The following is an 18,173-nucleotide window of genomic DNA, read 5'->3' as shown; positions in this document are numbered from 1 at the left end:
CGTTTAAGACTTATCTAGACAGCCATATGAACGGAGTGGGAATGGAGGGATACAAAAGAATGGTCTAGTTTGGACCGGGGAGCGGCGCGGGCTTGGAGGGCCGAAGGGCCTGTTCCTGTGCTGTTTTGTTCTTTGTTTGTTCTTTGTTCTCTGTTTCCTAATATGTAATTAATGCATTTGTTACGATGCGGAGGCTCTTCCCCTTCTGAGATGTAACCTTGAACCCCTCAAAGAGGAATCCCTTGCCTCGCAATCTGTTAAACATGTGAGGTGGTGTGAACTGTCCTTCAGTAACGTTTAGTGGGTAACTCACAGAAGCAGCTGACACTCACTTTAAAATCAACACTTAACAATTTATTCATTTAACCAACCAGAACTTTAACTAAACAAGTAACACGTCAAATAAAATAAGATTCCACTGGAATGCTGTTCAGTTAAATGCAATGCCCATTCATTAGCAAAAAGAAATAATAGAATTCAGTCACTCTCAAAAAAAATATACAACCAGGTTTTGTGTCTTTTGGAACCTTCTGGAGTTTCTCAGTTGATTTCTCTGTCTGTAAGTTCTTTCTGATTTGGTATCTTTCGCTGGTCAGATTGTACATCACTTACCCAGTAAGAGAATGCACTGAGTAAGAGGTCTCTCAACACCAGGTTAAAGTCCAACAGGTTTATTTGGTAGCAAAAGCCACTAGCTTTCGGAGCGCTGCCCCTTCGTCAGGTGAGTGGGAGTTCTGTTCACAAACAGGGCATACAAAGACACAAACTCAATTTACAAGATAATGGTTGGAATGCGAGTCATGAGTGATGTACGGCAGATAAATGCTGAATTTCACAGTAACTTCATTGCAGTGTTAATGTAAGCCTTACTTGTGACTAATAAATAAATAACACCTTTCGTTCAGTCAATGGGACTGAAGACAATTGCAGATTCTTGACTACTGATCCAGATGAGTTTCACTAATTGAGATTGAGGGCAAACCTTAGTCCAGACATGTCTGTACACATGTCGCTGGGAGTGTGATAAGAACTCGCTGCCTGACTGAGTAATCAACAATTTCCTGTTCACATTGACTGCTCAACAAATCTCCCACAGGAAGCACAGTAATACAAAGCTGGCTGCTATACACCCAAAGCTGACACCCTCTGTTCTGATGCAGATTGTAGGAAGTCTCACAACACCAGGTTGCAGATAAACATGCTGTGCAGAGCTCCTCAAAACAGCAGCAAATGAGAAAATCGCCCAGGGGAAGGAAAAATAAAGTTTGCTGGCAGGTGGAGAGTTCCCGCTCGCAGAAGCTCTGGGCCACTGAGATTTGGGTGAGTGTGAGAGAGATTATTGGGCTGTGATAGCCTTGTGCCTTCTCTGATCAGAGAAACGTGCTTGAATTTCTGCTTTCTTTTTAATCAATGCAATTTTACTTGGGGGGGGTGGGGGGGAGGGGGGGCACGTTTCAATACGCCGCCTAGCTTTCTCTCTGAGGAAAGAATTAGACCTCTTCTTAATATCACACAAAGGTTTGAGATGAGGAATCCTGTCTCCTGTACAGAGAACACACAACAGTACAGCGTAGGAACAGGCCCCTCGGCCCACCATGCTGTACTGAACATGACTCCAAATTAAACTAATCCCTGCTGCCTGCCCTCGCTCCATATCCCTCTATGTCTTGCGTATTTTTAAAGTTAAAGTTTATTTATTAGTCACAAGTATTAACACTGCAATGAAGTTACTGTGCAATTCCCCGAGTTGCCACATTCCGGCGCCTGTTCGGCTCAATGCACCCTAAACCAGCACGTCTTTCAGAATGTGGGAGGAAATCGGAGCACCCGGAGGAAACCCACGCAGACACGGGGAGAACGTGCAAACTCCACACAGACAGTGACGCAGGCCAGGAATCGAACCCGGATCCCTGGCATTGTGAGGCTGTGTTACCTTCCCGCCCCTTAATATCATGCGCTTATCTAAAAGCCCCTTAAGCGCCCCTATCGTACCTGCCTCCACCACCACCCCTGGCAGCGGGTTCCAGACACCTACCACTCCCTGTATAAAAGACTTGCCCCTCACATCTCCTTTGAACTTTCCCCCTCTCTCACCTTCAGTGCGTGCCCCCCTAGTATTAGACATTTCAACTCTGGGGAAAAAGATTCTGACTGTCAAACCTATCTAAGCCCCTCATAATTTTATAGAATTCTATCAGGCCTCCCCTCCGCCGCTCCAGAGAAAACAATCCTAGTTTGTCCAGCCTCTCCTCATGCCCTCTAATCCAGGCAGCATCCTGGTAAACCTTTTCTGCACCCTCTTCAAAGCCTCCACATCCTAAAGTGTGCCTCAAATTGTTTTATAGTGTAGCGATATGCTGTGACAGAGAAAGGGTTGGGACCCATTAACCTCCCTGTGATGTGGCGAGCAGAATTGAACGCAAAACTCTCACCAAAGTTTTGTAAAGTTGTATGCAACATGACACCCTGACTCTTGTACTCAATTTAAATTACAAATTAGCCTTGCCACATCTCTATCTGATTCTGTAGCATTTCCAGTAATTAGGAGGAGGGGTACATTGGAGAGCGGTACGATGTGACGTTGTCAGGATATTTGCCACAAGATGTAGCTGCACCACCGCCCTCTCTCAAATCTCACCCAGTTTAACACGTTGCAATGCATTGCAACCCGAATAAAACAGATGTTGGGACTGATCCAGTCTGACGCCGTCTCTGGGTGAGAAGGTACTGAGTTAAAATTCCACAGTAAGAAGTCTCACAACACCAGGTTAAAGTCCAACAGGTTTATTTGGTACATAAGAACATAAGAAACAGGAGCAGGAGTGGGCCATCTAGCCCCTCGAGCCTGCCCCGCCATTCAATAAGATCATGGCTGATCTGATAATGGTTTAGTTCCACTTACCCGCCCGCTCCCCACAACCCTTAATTCCCTTATTGATCAGAAATCGATCTACCTGTGACTTAAACATATTTAACGAGGTAGCCTCCACTGCTTCAATGGGCAGAGAATTCCAGAGATTCACTACCCTCTGAGAGAAGAAGTTCCTCCTCAACTCTGTCCTAAACTGACTCCCCCTTATTTTGAGGCTGTGTCCTCTCGTTCTTGTTTCCTTTCTAAGTGGAAATAATCTCTCTGCCTCTACCCTGTCCAGCCCCTTCATTATCTTATATGTCTCGATAAGATCTCCCCTCAACGAGCTTTCGGAGCTTATCAATTTGCAAGATAATCTTATCTTGTAAATAATCTTATCTTGTAAGTAATATTATCTTGTAAATTGAATTTGTATCTTTATATGCCCTGTTTGTGAACACAACTCCCACTCACATGATGAAGGGGCAGCACCCCGAAAGCTCGTGCTACCAAATAAACCTGTTGGACTTTAACCTGGTGTTGTGAGACTTCTTACTGTGTTTACCCCAGTCCAACGCCGGCATCTCCACATTAAAATTCCACTCCAGAGATTTGAGCACAGAAATCTAAGCTGACACGCCAGTGCCTTACTGAGGGAGTGCTGCACTGTCAGTGCCGTTATTTGGCTGAGACATTAAACCTGCCTCTCGGTTAGTGGGTCCCAACCTTTTCACAGCACATCGCTACACTATAAAACAATTTGAGGCACACTTTATATTTTCTCTGTCTTCTTCCCTTCCTGGGAACCTTTCCCTGTCCCCTCTCCTGTTTTTAACTTCTCCCTGTCTCTCTCTCTCTCCTTCAATTCCAGCCTTGGGTCATTGTCTGTGTGGAGTTGGCATGGTTTGAATGACTCTCAGGTTGTTTGAGAGTGAATTTGCAAAGCACGGTTCGTACGATGGTAGGGGGGTCAGAAAGACTCAGAAACAGACTTATAAATGTTGTTTCCTTCTCATTGGCTGAGTTCTCTGTCCCAGACAAGTACTAGCTCTCACTAGCTGTGAGTTAAACTGGGGCCCCGTCTGCTTTCTCAGGTAGCTATAAGAGACTCTGTGGTACTATTGGGCAGCCATGATGTGGAGATGCCGGCGTTGGACTGGGGTAAACACAGTAAGAGTTTTAACAACACCAGGTTAAAGTCCAACAGGTTTATTTGGTAGCAAATACCATAAGCTTTCGGAGCGCTGCTCCTTCGTCAGATGGAATGGAAATGTGCTCTCAAACAGGGCACAGAGACACAAAAATCAAGTTACAGAATACTGATTAGAATGCGAATCCCTACAGCCAGCCAGGTCTTAAAGGTACAGACAATGTGGGTGGAGGGAGCATTAAGCACAGGTTAAAGAGATGTGTATTGTCTCCAGACAGAACAGCTAGTGAGATTCTGCAAGTCCAGGAGGCAAGCTGTGGGGTTTACTGATAATGTGACATAAATCCAACATCCCGGTTTAGGCCGTCCTCATGTTTGCGGAACTTGGCTATCAGTTTCTGCTCAGTGACTCTACGCTGTCGTGTGTCGTGAAGGCCGCCTTGGAGAACGCTTACCTGAAGATCAGAGGCTGAATGCCCGTGACTGCTGAAGTGCTTCCCCACAGGAAGAGAACAGTCTTGCCTGGTGTTTAATGCTCCCTCCACCCACATTGTCTGTACCTTTAAGACCTGGCTGGTTGTAGGGATTCGCATTCTAATCAGTATTCTGTAACTTGATTTTGTGTCTCTGTGCACTGTTTGAGGGCACATTTCCACTCCATCTGACAAAGGAGCAGCGCTCTGAAAGCTTTTGGTATTTGCTACCAAATAAACCTGTTGGACTTTAACCTGGTGTTGTTAAAACTCTTACTATTGGGCAGCACAGTGACACAGTGGTTAGCACTGCTGCCTCAGCGCCAGGGACCCAGGTTCGATTCCCAGCTTGGGTCACTGTCTATGTGGAGTCTGCACGTTCTCCCCGTGTCTGCGTGGGTTTCCCCCGGGTGCTCCGGTTTCCTCCCAGTCTAAAGATGTGCGGGTTGGGTGGATTGGCCATGGTAAATTGACCTTAGTGCCAGGGGGACTAGCTCGGGTAAATATGTGAGGTTATGGGGATAGGGCCTGGGTGGGATTGTGGTCGGTGCAGACTCGATGGGCCGAATGGCCTCCTTCTGCACTGTAGGGATTCGATGAATTCTTGCTTCTCTTTTCGAGCTTTGGCTATTTGCTTGGGCGCGTGGGAACATTTGTCTTCAGCTCCAAGTCTCATTGGTCAATGCACGTGGGTCTGACCAACGTAAAAAAATTTAAACTGCGCATGTGTGACTCTTCGCGCGGGGGTGGTGGGGGTGGGGGGTGGGGGGTGTGGGGGGGGTGGGGGGGTTGGGGGGGTGGGTGGGGGTGGGCGGGATTTATCGGGTCTTGGAGACACCGCATAGCGGGAGATGAAGGTTAGTTTTAATTTGGTTTGATTTGATTTATTATTGTCACATGTATTAGCATACAGTGAAAAGTATTGTTTCCTGCACGCTATACAGACAAAGCATACCGTTCATAGAGAAGGAAAGGAGGGAGTGCAGAATGTAGTGTTACAGTCATTGCTAGGGTGTAGAGAAAGATCAACTTAATGCAAGGTAAGTCCATTCAAAAGTCTGACAGCTGCAGGGAAGAAGCTGTTCCTGAGTCGTTTGGTACGTGACCTCAGACTTTTGTATCTTTTTCCCGACGGAAGAAGGTGGAAGAGAGAGTGTCCGGGGTGCGTGGGGTCCTTAATTATGCTGGATGCTTTGCCGAGGCAGCCAGAAGTGTAGACAGAGTCAATGGATGGGAGGCTGGTTTGCGTGATGGATTGGGCTACATTCACGCCCTTTTGTAGTTCCTTGTGGTCTTGGGCAGAGCAGGAGCCCATACCAAGCTGTGATACAACCAGAAAGAATGCTTTCTATGGTGCATCTGTAAAAGTTGGTGAGAGTCGTAGCTGACATGCCAAATTTCCTTAGTCTTCTGAGAAAGTAGAGGCATTGGTGGACTTGCTTAACTATAGCATCGGCATGGGGGGACCAGGACAGGTTGTTGGTGATCTGGACACCTAAAAGCTTGAAGCTTTTGACCCTTTCTACTTCGTCCCCGTTGATGTAGACAGGGGCATGTTCTCCTTTACGCTTCCTGAAGTCAATGACAATCTCCTTTGTTTTGTTGTCATTGAGGGAGAGATTATTGTTGCCGCACCAGTTCACCAGATTCTCTATCTCATTCCTGTACTCTGTCTCATCATTGTTTGAGATCCGACCCACTACAGTAGTGTCGTCAACAAACTCAAAAATTGAATTGAATAGGAATTTGGCCCCATAGTCATAGGTGTACAAGGATTATAGTTGGGGGCTGAGAACACAGCCTTGTGGGGCACCGGTGTTGAGGATGATCGTGGATGAGGTGTTGTTGCCTATCCTTACTGATTGTGGTCTGTGAGTTAGGAAGTTCAGGATCCAGTCGCAGAGGGAGATGCCGAGGCCCAGGCCACGGAGTTTGGAGACATTTAATTTAATGACATGAGTTTTGAATTATTTGGGACTCACCGGTTGGGAATCTCTGCTCTGGGAGGGTCTCGGGGCATTATTTTGATAAGGAGCCGGGAATTCTCCTCTGGTCAATATTTATCCTTCACACCACATCAATAAGACAGATGGTCTGGGCCATTGCTGTTTGTGGGATCTTGCTGTGCACAAATTAACTGCTGCATTTCCTGCATCACAACAGTGACCACATTTAGTAAAGGTTGTTCATCACTGGCTGGGAAAGGTCCTGAAAGATGCTGAATAAATTAAACTACATCTGAAAGACAGCACACCAGACAGTGCCGCTTCCCAGACAGTGCCGCTTCCCAGACAGTGCCCCTCCCCAGACAGTGCCGCTCCCCAGACAGTGCGCCACCCCAGACCGTGCCGCTCCCCAGACAGTGCCGCTCCCCAGACAGTGCCACTCCCTAGACAGTGCCGCTCCCCAGACAGTGCCGCGCCCCAGACAGTGCCGCGCCCCAGACAGTGCCGCGCCCCAGACAGTGCCGCGCCCCAGACAGTGCCGCGCCCCAGACAGTGCCACGCCCCAGACAGTGCCACGCCCCAGACAGTGCCGCGCCCCAGACAGTGCCGCGCCCCAGACAGTGCCGCGCCCCAGACAGTGCCGCGCCCCAGACAGTGCCGCGCCCCAGACAGTGCCGCTCCCCAGACAGTGCCGCTCCCCAGACAGTGCCGCTCCCTAGACAGTGCCGCTCCCCAGACAGTGCCGCGCCCCAGACAGTGCCGCGCCCCAGACAGTGCCGCGCCCCAGACAGTGCCGCGCCCCAGACAGTGCCGCTCCCCAGACAGTGCCGCGCCCCAGACAGTGCCGCGCCCCAGACAGTGCCGCGCCCCAGGCAGTGCCGCGCACCAGACAGTGCCGCGCCCCAAACAGTGCCGTGCCCCAGACAGTGCCGCGCCCCAGACAGTGCCGCTCCCCAGACAGTGCCGCGCCCCAGACAGTGCCGCGCCCCAGACAGTGCCGCTCCCCAGACAGTGCCGCTCCCCAGACAGTGCCGCGCCCCAGACAGTGCCGCGCCCCAGACAGTGCCGCTCCCCAGACAGTGCCGCGCCCCAGACAGTGCCGCGCCCCAGACAGTGCCGCGCCCCAGACAGTGCCGCGCCCCAGACAGTGCCGCGCCCCAGACAGTGCCGCGCCCCAGACAGTGCCGCACCCCAGACAGTGCCGCGCCCCAGACAGTGCCGCGCCCCAGACAGTGCCGCGCCCCAGACAGTGCCGCTCCCAAGACAGTGCCGCGCCCCAGACAGTGCCGCGCCCCAGACAGTGCCGCGCCCCAGACAGTGCCGCGCCCCAGACAGTGCCACGCCCCAGACAGTGCCGCGCCCCAGACAGTGCCGCGCCCCAGACAGTGCCGCGCCCCAGACAGTGCCGCGCCCCAGACAGTGCCGCGCCCCAGACAGTGCCGCGCCCCAGACAGTGCCGCGCCCCAGACAGTGCCGCGCCCCAGACAGTGCCGCACCCCAGACAGTGCCGCGCCCCAGACAGTGCCGCGCCCCAGACAGTGCCGCGCCCCAGACAGTGCCGCTCCCAAGACAGTGCCGCGCCCCAGACAGTGCCGCGCCCCAGACAGTGCCGCGCCCCAGACAGTGCCGCGCCCCAGACAGTGCCACGCCCCAGACAGTGCCGCGCCCCAGACAGTGCCGCGCCCCAGACAGTGCCGCGCCCCAGACAGTGCCGCGCCCCAGACAGTGCCGCGCCCCAGACAGTGCCGCGCCCCAGACAGTGCCGCGCCCCAGCCAGTGCCGCGCCCCAGGCTAAAATGAGCAAAGGAGTGAGTTTAGGTTGTATGTGTGTGACTAAGATTAGCCAGTTTGGAGGGCAGTTTGTGTGTGATTCCACACTTGTTAAACTCAGTGAATCCCCGACAGATCACAGAGACTGGGACCATGAGCTCCATCTGATGGGGAACTGATGTTTAAAATTTATTTATTAGTGTCACAAGTAAGGCTTACATTAACACTGCAATGAAGTCACTGTGAAAATTCCCTAGTCGCCACACTCCGGCGCCTGTTCGGGTAACACTGAGGGAGAATTTAGCACGGCCAATGCACCCTAACCAGCACGTCTTTCAGACTATGGGTGGAAACCGGAGCACCCGGAGGAAACCCACGCAGACACGGGGAGAACGTGCAGACTCCACACAGACAGTGACCCGAGGCCGGGAATGGAACCCGGGTCCCTGGCGCTGTGAGGCGGCAGTGCTAACCGCTGTGCCACCATGCCGCCCCATGTGTCGACGCTTCCTAATCTCTCTGGAATCAGTGTAACATAATCACAGGGGAGTTGGTATTCTGTTTGCAGGTTGGATTGTGAGAACTGAGCCAAATTTAACCTCACTATTAATTCACCACATCGACAGAAACTTCCTGCGGTTTGAAAGCTTGGTGCCACGTTTGGGATCTTGAAGTGGTCGTTGTCTTCCCTGTAAAGTTTGATTAATATTTGTCAGTTACGCACACTCCGTGCGCAGGTTCCACTCTGACTATATTTCACAAGAAAGACATTGGCTGCAAGGAGCTCAGACATGTCCCTGACCTCAGGATGACTCCACAGAAACAAGACTGAAAGGAAGACTTGCATTTCTATATAAAGCACCTTGGGACCTCCGAAGGCTCTTCCCAGCCAATGGGAGCATCTTTACAAAGTGTAACCGCTGTTGTGATGTGAGAAAAGTGGCAGCCAGTCTGTACACAGCAAGATCCCACAAAAAATGCAACGTAGCAACAACTAGATAATCTGCTTCAGTGATTTTTAATCGAGGGATAAATATTGGCCAGATCAGAGAGAGAGAGAGAGAGAGACTTCCCTTCTTTTCTTTGGAATAGAGGACAGCAGCAAAGTGTGAATGTTCCTGCGATCTGGAAGATGATGCAGAGTTCAAAGTTCAAATCTTACCACATCAGCTGGGGAATTGAAATTTTGTGAGTAGCTTTCTCTGGCATTGTCCCAGGGACTGAGTAAATTGGGGCTGTACCCTCTGAGATTTAGAAGAATGAGAGGTGAGCTTGTTGAAAAATAAACAGGGATAGATACTGCAACGAGGATCCCCCAGGACAAGTGAGCACACTGAGAGGGCAGTTAATGAAACATACAGTACCCTCAGTACAAGGAGCAGGAAGCTATGTTGAATTTGCACCAGACACTGGATTAATCTCAGCGGGAGCATTGAATCCCATTCTGGGTGTCACACTTTAGGACGGATGTGAAAGCACTGGAGAAAAATCAAAAAAAGATTCAAGAGAATTCTTCCTGGGATGAGGAACTTCAGATTGGAGAAATTGGGCTGTTCTCCATGGATAAGGGAAGACTGAGGGCAGTTTTGATCGAGTTATTCAAATCATGAGGGGTCTGGACAGAATAAATAGGGAGAAACAGTTCCCACTTCTGAAAATAAAATCAGGAATGAGAAGGGACAGTTTTAAAATGATTCGTAAAATAAGCCAAATAGATATAAGAAAACTTTTCACACAGCGAGTGGTTAGGATCTGGAATGTACTGTCTGAGAGTGTGGTGGAGACAGATTCACACAGCGAGTGGTTAGGATCTGGAATGCACTGTCTGAGAGTGTGGTGGAGACAGATTCACACAGCGAGTGGTTAGGATCTGGAATGCACTGTCTGAGAGTGTGGTGGAGACAGATTCACACAGCGAGTGGTTAGGATCTGGAATGTACTGTCTGAGAGTGTGGTGGAGACAGATTCACACAGCGAGTGGTTAGGATCTGGAATGTACTGTCTGAGAGTGTGGTGGAGACAGATTCACACAGCGAGTGGTTAGGACCATAGCACAGGTAACTACCACGTCCAAATATCTAACACTAACCTACACTATGGGTGGCATGGTGACACAGTGGTTAGCACTGCTGCCTCACAGAGCCTGGGACTCGGGTTCAATTCCCGGCTTGGGTCTCTGTCTGTATGGAATTTGCACATTCTCCCCGTGTCTGCGTGGGTTTCCTCCGGGTGCTCCGGTTTCCTCCCACAGTCTGAAAGACGTGCTGGTTGGGGTGCATTGGCCGTGCTAAATTCTCCCTCAGTGTTACCCGAACAGGCGCCAGAGTGTGGCGACGAGGGGATTTTCACAGTAACTTCATTGCAGTGTTAATGTAAGCCTACTGGTGACACTAATAAATAAACTTTTTGCTTTACTATCTTACAATAATACCGTGAATAAAATAGCAATAGAAAAAATGGTAGAAAAATATTAATTAGTCGATATACACGAGACAAGTGGAGACTGTACAGCTGAAGTGGTCTGACTATTTACAAGTTCTCCGGGATCTTATGCATGAATAATTACGGTAGTTGGTGTTGGCAGAGTGCATCTCTCGGCATCACTTCTATTTTCAGGAGCTTGGTGAGTTCCTGTTTCCAATTGAACACTTTGTCTAGTCGGTTACATTGTGGACGGACCCAGAGGTCACCAGCACCACCGCACTCAGCACTGTGGCGGGAGAGAACATGTGGCCAGAGTAATTCTCTCCTGGTTAGACTCGTCTCTTGAAGACAGAGTAGACAATAACAAGAAGGGTTGTCTGCTGAAAGCTACTCGATCCCTGAAAGAGCTCAAGGTAGCATCTGTCACTACCCTACTGTATACTGAGATGGATTTTGATTTGATTTGATTTATTATTCTCACATATATTAACATACAATGAAAAATATTGTTTCTTGCGCGCAGAGCATACCGTTCATAGAGAAGGTAAGGAGAGGATGCAGGATGTAGTGTTACAGTCATAGCCAGGGTGCAGAGAAAGATCAACTTGATATAAGGTAGATCCATTCAAAGGTCTGATGCCAGCAAGGAAGAAGTGGTGGCATAGTGGTTAGCACTGCTGCCTCACAGCTTCAGGGACCCGTGTTCGATTCCAGCCTCAGGTCACAGTCTGTGTGGAGTTTGCACGTTCTCCCCCGTATCTGTGTGGGTTTCGTTCGGGTGCTCCGGTTTCCTCCCACAGTCGATAGATGTGCAGGTTAGGTTGATTGGCCATGCTAAATTGACCCTTAGTATTTGGGGGTTAGCAAGGTAAATAAATGGGGTAATGGGGATAGGGCTTGGGTGGGATTGTGGTCGGTGCAGACTCGATGGGCCAAATGGCCTCTTACTGCACTGTAGGGATGCTATGATTCTGAGCTGTTCTTGAATCGGTTGGTGTGGTGAACCATCGTTGGTTACCACTGTGGGTTGTTCCTATGTTACTGTTGGGTTAGGGTGTTGCCACTGTGGGGGTTGTATAATGTTGTTGGGTTAGGGTGTTTACCTGTGGTAAATGTTGTTATGGCACATCCTGGTCGGGCCCCGCCTCCTGGGGAGAGGTATAAGACCCTCTGCTCCGGCGGGACCCCTCCAGTCTGAACTGGTGTACTCGTGTTAGTTAGTTCCATTGTTTGCTAATAAAAGCCTTCAATAGCTGAAGCCTTGTTCCACGTGCTTGATTGTCGCGCATCAGTTGGTACATGCTCTCACTTTTGTGTCTTTTTCCCGACGGAAGAAGGTGGAAGAGGGTATGTGTGAGGTCCTTGATTTAGAGTCATAGAGGATTACAGCATGGAAACAGGTCCTTTGGCCCATCTTGTCCATGCTGCCCCCTTTTTATTCACGACTAAGCTAGTCCTAATTGCCCACATTTGGCCCATATCCCTCTGTACCCATCTTACCCATGTAACTGTCTAAACGCTTTTAAAAGACAAAATTGTACCCGCCTCTACTACTACCTCTGGCAGCTGTTCCAGACCTTCTGTGTGAAAACATTGCCCCTCTGGACCCTTTTGTATCTCTCCCCTCTCACCTTAAACCTATGCCGTCTAGTTTTAGACTCCCCTACCTTTGGGAAAAGATATTGACTATCGAGCTGATCTGTGCCCCTCATTATTTTATAGACCTCTATAAGATCACCCCTCAGCCTCCTACGCTCCAGAGGAAAAACAGTCCCAGTCTATCCAGCCTCTCCTTATAACTCAAACCATCAAGTCCTGGTAGCATCCTAGTAAATCTTTTCTGCACTCTTTCTAGTTTAATAATATCCTTTCTATAATAGGGTGACCATTATGCTGGCTGCTTTTCCGAGGCAGCGGGAACTGTAGACGGAGTCCATAAGACCATAAGACCATAAGACATAGGAGCGGAAGTAAGGCCATTCGGCCCATCGAGTCCACTCCACCATTCAATCATGGTTGATTTCAACTCCATTTACCCGCTCTCTCCCCATAGCCCTTAATTCCTCGAGAAATCAAGAATTTATCAATTTCTGTCTTGAAGACGCTCAACGTCTCGGCCTCCACAGCCCTCTGTGGCAATGAATTCCACAGACCCACCACTCTCTGGCTGAAGAAATTTCTCCTCATCTCTGTTCTAAAGTGACTCCCTTTTATTCTAAGGCTGTGCCCCCGCGTCCTAGTCTCCCCTGTTAATGGAAACAACTTCCCTACGTCCATCCTATCTAAGCCGTTCATTATCTTGTAAGTTTCTATCAGATCTCCCCTCAACCTCCTAAACTCCAATGAATATAATCCCACGATCCTCAGACGTTCATCGTATGTCAGGCCTACCATTCCTGGGATCATCCGTGTGAATCTCCGCTGGACCCGCTCCAGTGCCAGTATGTCCTTCCTGAGGTGTGGGGCCCAAAATTGCTCACAGTACTCCAAATGGGGCCTAACCAGTGCTTTATAAAGCCTCAGAAGTACATCCCTGCTTTTGTATTCCAAGCCTCTTGAGATAAATGACAACATTACATTTGCTTTCTTAATTACGGACTCAACCTGCAAGTTTACCTTTAGAGAATCCTGGACTAGGACTCCCAAGTCCCTTTGCACTTTAGCTTTGTTCACGACCCTTTGTATTGTGGTCTTGGGCAGGGCAGGAGCCATACCAAGCTGTGGTACAACCAGGAAGAATGCTTTCTGTAAAAGTTGGTGAGAGTCGTAGCTGACATGCTGACTTTCCTTAGTCTTCTGAGAAAGTAGAGGCTTTGGTGGGCTTTCTTAACCATAGGGTCAGTGTGGGGGGACCAGGTGATCTGGACACCTAAAAACATGAAGCTCTCAACCATTTCCACTTCATTACCATTGATGCAGACAGGGGCATGTTCTCCACTACAATCAGTAAGAAGTCTCACAACACCAGGTTAAAGTCCAACAGGTTTATTTGGTAGCATAAACCACAAGCTTTCGGAGCGCTGCTCCTCCATCAGGTGAGAGGGAGTTCTGTTCACAAACAGGGCATATAAAGACACAAACTCTAGTTACAAAATAATGGTTGGAATGCGAGTCTTTACAGGAAATTAAGTCTTAAAGGTACAGACAGTGTGGGTGGAGAGCGGGTTAAGCACAGGTTAAAGAGATGTGTATGTGGCTTATGCTATCAAATAAACCTATTGGACTTTAACCTGGTGTTGTGAGACTTCTTACTGTGCTTACCCCAGTCCAACGCCGGCATCTCCACATCATCATCTCCACTACGGTGCCATCGACACAATTCCCACCCTGAAGACACACCGATGTATTGGCTGACCGTTGCTCCATCACCAAATCTTTTCCCCACGGTTTAGTTTTCTTCTTTAGGAAATTGTTTCTTCCCAATTCCCCCTTTTTTAAATTCTAAAATCACCAATCTTGGTCAGGTACTGATTTCTCCTGACTGGTTTTTGGGGGATTGAACCCAATGTTTGGATTTTGAGTGGGCCGGTGCATGGGCACCTTTTGAGAAACATTAATGAATGAAATATAATAATTCCCCAGACACGGGAGCGTTGCCATGGGAATGATGTCACTGTCTGTGTGGAGTTTGCACATTCTCCTCGTGTCTGCGTGGGTTTCCTCCGGGTGCTCCGGTTTCCTCCTACAGTCCAAAGATGTGCGGGTTAGGTTGATTGGCCAGGTTAAAAATTGCCCCTTAGAGTCCTGGGATGTGTAGGTTAGAGGGATTAGCGGGTAAATATGTGGGGGTAGGGCCTGGGTGGGATTGTGGTCGGTGCAGACTCGATGGGCCGAATGGCCTCCTTCTGCACTGTAGGGTTTCTATGATTCCATGATGAATAGACCAAAAGTGGCTGGAATTTAAAAGGTTTGATGAATGCCACGGAGGTGGGTTGTGAGGTTATAAATAACAATAAAACAATGGCAGATGTTTGCAGACTTCAGTAGAGTGCAGAGTAATGATGGTTACCAGAACCTTCTCCAAGATACTGTGCTCTGTGTCCAATCCTTGTCACGTTATGTCTCTGGCCTCCGACTGAGCTGGGTGCCACCAAGTCTGCGTTGCATTCTTCTAACAAGACAGGTTTACTGGAGATGTAAACAACGCTTCATTCTGGCCATTAACACCCCAGTCCAACGCCGGCATCTCCACATCATTAACACTTGGCCAGGCAGTCCCAGACCTGACTGGTTTTGATGTGAGGTTAATTGTCCAAGGCCTGGCTGTACGAGTACTGTCTGTCCCAGCTCTACAGTTTGCAAGTTGCAGAGCCCGGCTAGCTTTAAACTTGACTCCCACATTCCGAGTTTTTATTCTCCCTAAAAAAATTCCTGTGACAATCCTGGAGGTCATGGGTCACCTGACATACTGCATCATTGAACACATTAATATATACAATAATATATTGAATAATTCCTCAGTACTGACCCTCTGACAGTGCGGCACTCCCTCAGTACTGACCCTCTGACAGTGCGGCGCTCCCTCAGTACTGACCCTCTGACAGTGCGGCGCTCCCTCAGTACTGACCCTCTGACAGTGCGGCGCTCCCTCAGTACTGATCCTCTGACAGTGCGGCGCTCCCTCAGTACTGACCCTCTGACAGTGCGGCGCTCCCTCAGTACTGACCCTCTGACAGTGCGGCACTCCCTCAGTACTGATCCTCTGACAGTGCGGCGCTCCCTCAGTACTGACCCTCTGACAGTGCGGCGCTCCCTCAGTACTGACCCTCTGACAGTGCGGCGCTCCCTCAGTACTGACCCTCTGACAGTGCAGCATTCCCTCAGCACTGACCCTCTGACAGTGCGGCACTCCCTCAGTACTGACTCTCTGACAGTGCGGCGCTCCCTCAGTACTGACCCTCTGACAGTGCGGCACTCCCTCAGTACTGACCCTCTGACAGTGCGGCACTCCCTCAGTACTGACCCTCTGACAGTGCGGCACTCCCTCAGTACTGACCCTCTGACAGTGCGGCGCTCCCTCAGTACTGACCCTCTGACAGTGCGGCACTCCCTCAGTACTGACCCTCTTACAGTGCGGCGCTCCCTCAGTACTGATCCTCTGACAGTGCGGCACTCCCTCAGTACTGACCCTCTGACAGTGCGGCACTCCCTCAGTACTGACCCTCTGGCAGTGCGGCACTCCCTCAGTACTGACCCTCTGACAGTGCGGCGCTCCCTCAGTACTGACCCTCTGACAGTGTGGCGCTCCCTCAGTACTGACCCTCTGACAGTGCGGCGCTCCCTCAGTACTGACCCTCTGACAGTGCGGCACTCCATCAGTACTGACCCTCTGACAGTGCGGCACTCCCTCAGTACTGACCCTCTGACAGTGTGGCGCTCCCTCAGTACTGACCCTCTGACAGTGCGGCACTCCCTCAGTACTGACCCTCTGACAGTGCGGCACTCCCTCATTACTGACCCTCTGACAGTGCGGCACTCCCTCATTACTGACCCTCTGACAGTGCGGCACTCCCTCAGTACTCTATGAATGGTATGGTTTGTTTGTATAGTACACAAGACACAATACTATTCACTGTATGTACTGATATGTGACAATAATAAATCAAATCAAATTGCCCACAAATTGACCCCACAGAATGAATATCTCTGAAGCAAATTTAACCAGCAACTTCCTGCTCAGTACCCTGGGGGATATTGGTGAAAGGAACATTTCTGTCAGGAATGATTGAAGCAATTGCACAGAAAACCTTTCCGAAGCCATTATCCAATCACTGTTACCATTTCAATGCAAATTTATTTGCCAAAGTCCATTCGCTGAGACCTGCCCGATCTCTCTCCATTTTTTAATGAAGGTTTATTCTGAAACTGTTGAATTCACTGAAACTTCTGTCAGATCCGGTGGCTTGGCAAAGAAACAGAGTTAAAATTCAGAGTTCCTCACTGTTCAGAATCCCTCTGCCTCTGTGGCGCGACATAGCGGTTAACACTGCTGCCTCACAGCGCCAGGGACCCGGGTTCGATTCCCGGCTTGGGTCGCTGTCTGCGTGTAGTCTGCACGTTCTCCCCGTGTCTGCGTGGGTTTCCTCCTGGTGCCCCCGGTTTCCTCCCCACAGCTGGTTAGGGTGCATTGGCCGTGCTAAATTCTCCCTCCGTGTTACCCGGACAGGCGGCGGAACGTGGCGACTAGGGGATTTTCACAGTAACTTCATTGCAGTGTTAATGTAAACCCTACCGGTGACACTCATAAATAAACTATTAAAAAATCCTTAAAAATGAACGCCTCTTGTTAAATCTACAGGTGGTCACGGGGCTAAGCACTGACCCTTCACTGCGGATCCGGTCAACTTAAAGAGTGCGGAGGAGACACTGACCTTCCAGAGGTGAAATGAACTGGTCGGGAGGGCTGGAGATGGCGGAAGCGAGGGATGATCCATTCTCTGAAACTCAGAAGGCATTACTGCCCCCGATATTCAGCATCGAGTTTATCTGGGCATTTATCATCAACTCTGTCGCTATCTGGCTGTTTCTCCGCCAGACTAAGGGCTGGCACACGGGTACTGTCCTTGCCTTTAATCTGGCCCTGAATGACCTGTTCTATATCATCACACTGCCTCTGTTAGTTGTTTATTACTCCAATAACAAGGAGTGGATATTCGGGAAGGCGCTTTGTAAAATTGAACGCTTCCTTTTCACCTGTAACCTGTACGGCAGCAAGTTCCTCATCACCTGCATCAGCTTCAATCGTTACCTGGCCATTGTCCACCCCATGTTTACCCGCAATAAGATCCAGGCCAAACACGGCAAGGTTGTCAGTCTGCTGGTGTGGGTTCTGGCCATTATCCTAACCTCGCCCACATTGTACTTCTCCACAGTCCATGTGAAGGGGAACCGCTCAGAGTGTTTGGGTTCTGCTAGTGACGAGATGTTGCCGAGATATTTTCCTTACAGCCTGTTCTTGGCTGTGTTTGGTTGTGCCTTGCCCTTTGCAGTCAATGTCATGTCCTATCTTTGCATATTCAGGGAGGTAGGCAGGAGTCAGAGTGTGAGCAGCACAGAGAGGTGGCAGGTAGCTCGCCTGGTGTGTGTTGTCCTGTTGTTGTACGCTGTATCTTTCATCCCATACACCTTACTGAGGAACCTCAATCTGTACCAGCGTCTGCTCCATATCAACGGTTCAGACGCCGGTGCCCGCTCACACTCTGATACCACGACCTTCTACCTGGCCTACCAGGTCAGCAAGTGTATGCTGACACTCAGCATGTGCATTCACCCATTACTCTACGCCACCTTATTCAACAAGCTCAAGAGGTTGTGTCTTTGCAAAACCCAACAGTAACTCGAATCGGAGGAGATACAGTTTTAAAATAGATCCCAAATCACAACAGGCCAGAGAATGGGTGTGATCTTACTGCCCGCTGACGCCGCACTCCTGCTGCCCGCTCCCGCCACACTCCCGCTGCCCGCTCACACCACGCTCCCGCTGCCCGCTGACGCCACGCTCCCGCTGCCCGCTCACGCCACGCTCCCGCTCCCGCTCATGCCACGCTCCCGCTGCCCGC

At 49.9% G+C, this 18,173-nt stretch overlaps 1 protein-coding gene across 1 annotated transcript; it reads left to right on the top strand.

Annotated features, from left to right (window-relative positions):
• The first annotated feature begins 1,191 nt into the window (after window positions 1–1,191).
• On the top strand, window positions 1,192–18,095 carry p2ry11 (purinergic receptor P2Y11). Its single transcript, XM_078206881.1, has 2 exons — window positions 1,192–1,320; window positions 16,913–18,095. The coding sequence occupies exon 2, from the start codon at window positions 17,000–17,002 to the stop codon at window positions 17,948–17,950; it is 951 nt and encodes a 316-aa protein (XP_078063007.1). The 5' UTR covers window positions 1,192–1,320; window positions 16,913–16,999; the 3' UTR covers window positions 17,951–18,095.
• The last annotated feature ends 78 nt before the right edge of the window (window positions 18,096–18,173 follow it).

Source organism: Mustelus asterias, unplaced genomic scaffold (assembly GCF_964213995.1).
Source record: "Mustelus asterias unplaced genomic scaffold, sMusAst1.hap1.1 HAP1_SCAFFOLD_1857, whole genome shotgun sequence".
Taxonomy (NCBI): Eukaryota; Metazoa; Chordata; class Chondrichthyes; order Carcharhiniformes; family Triakidae; genus Mustelus; species Mustelus asterias.
This window is presented reverse-complemented; position numbering and strand designations above follow the sequence as displayed.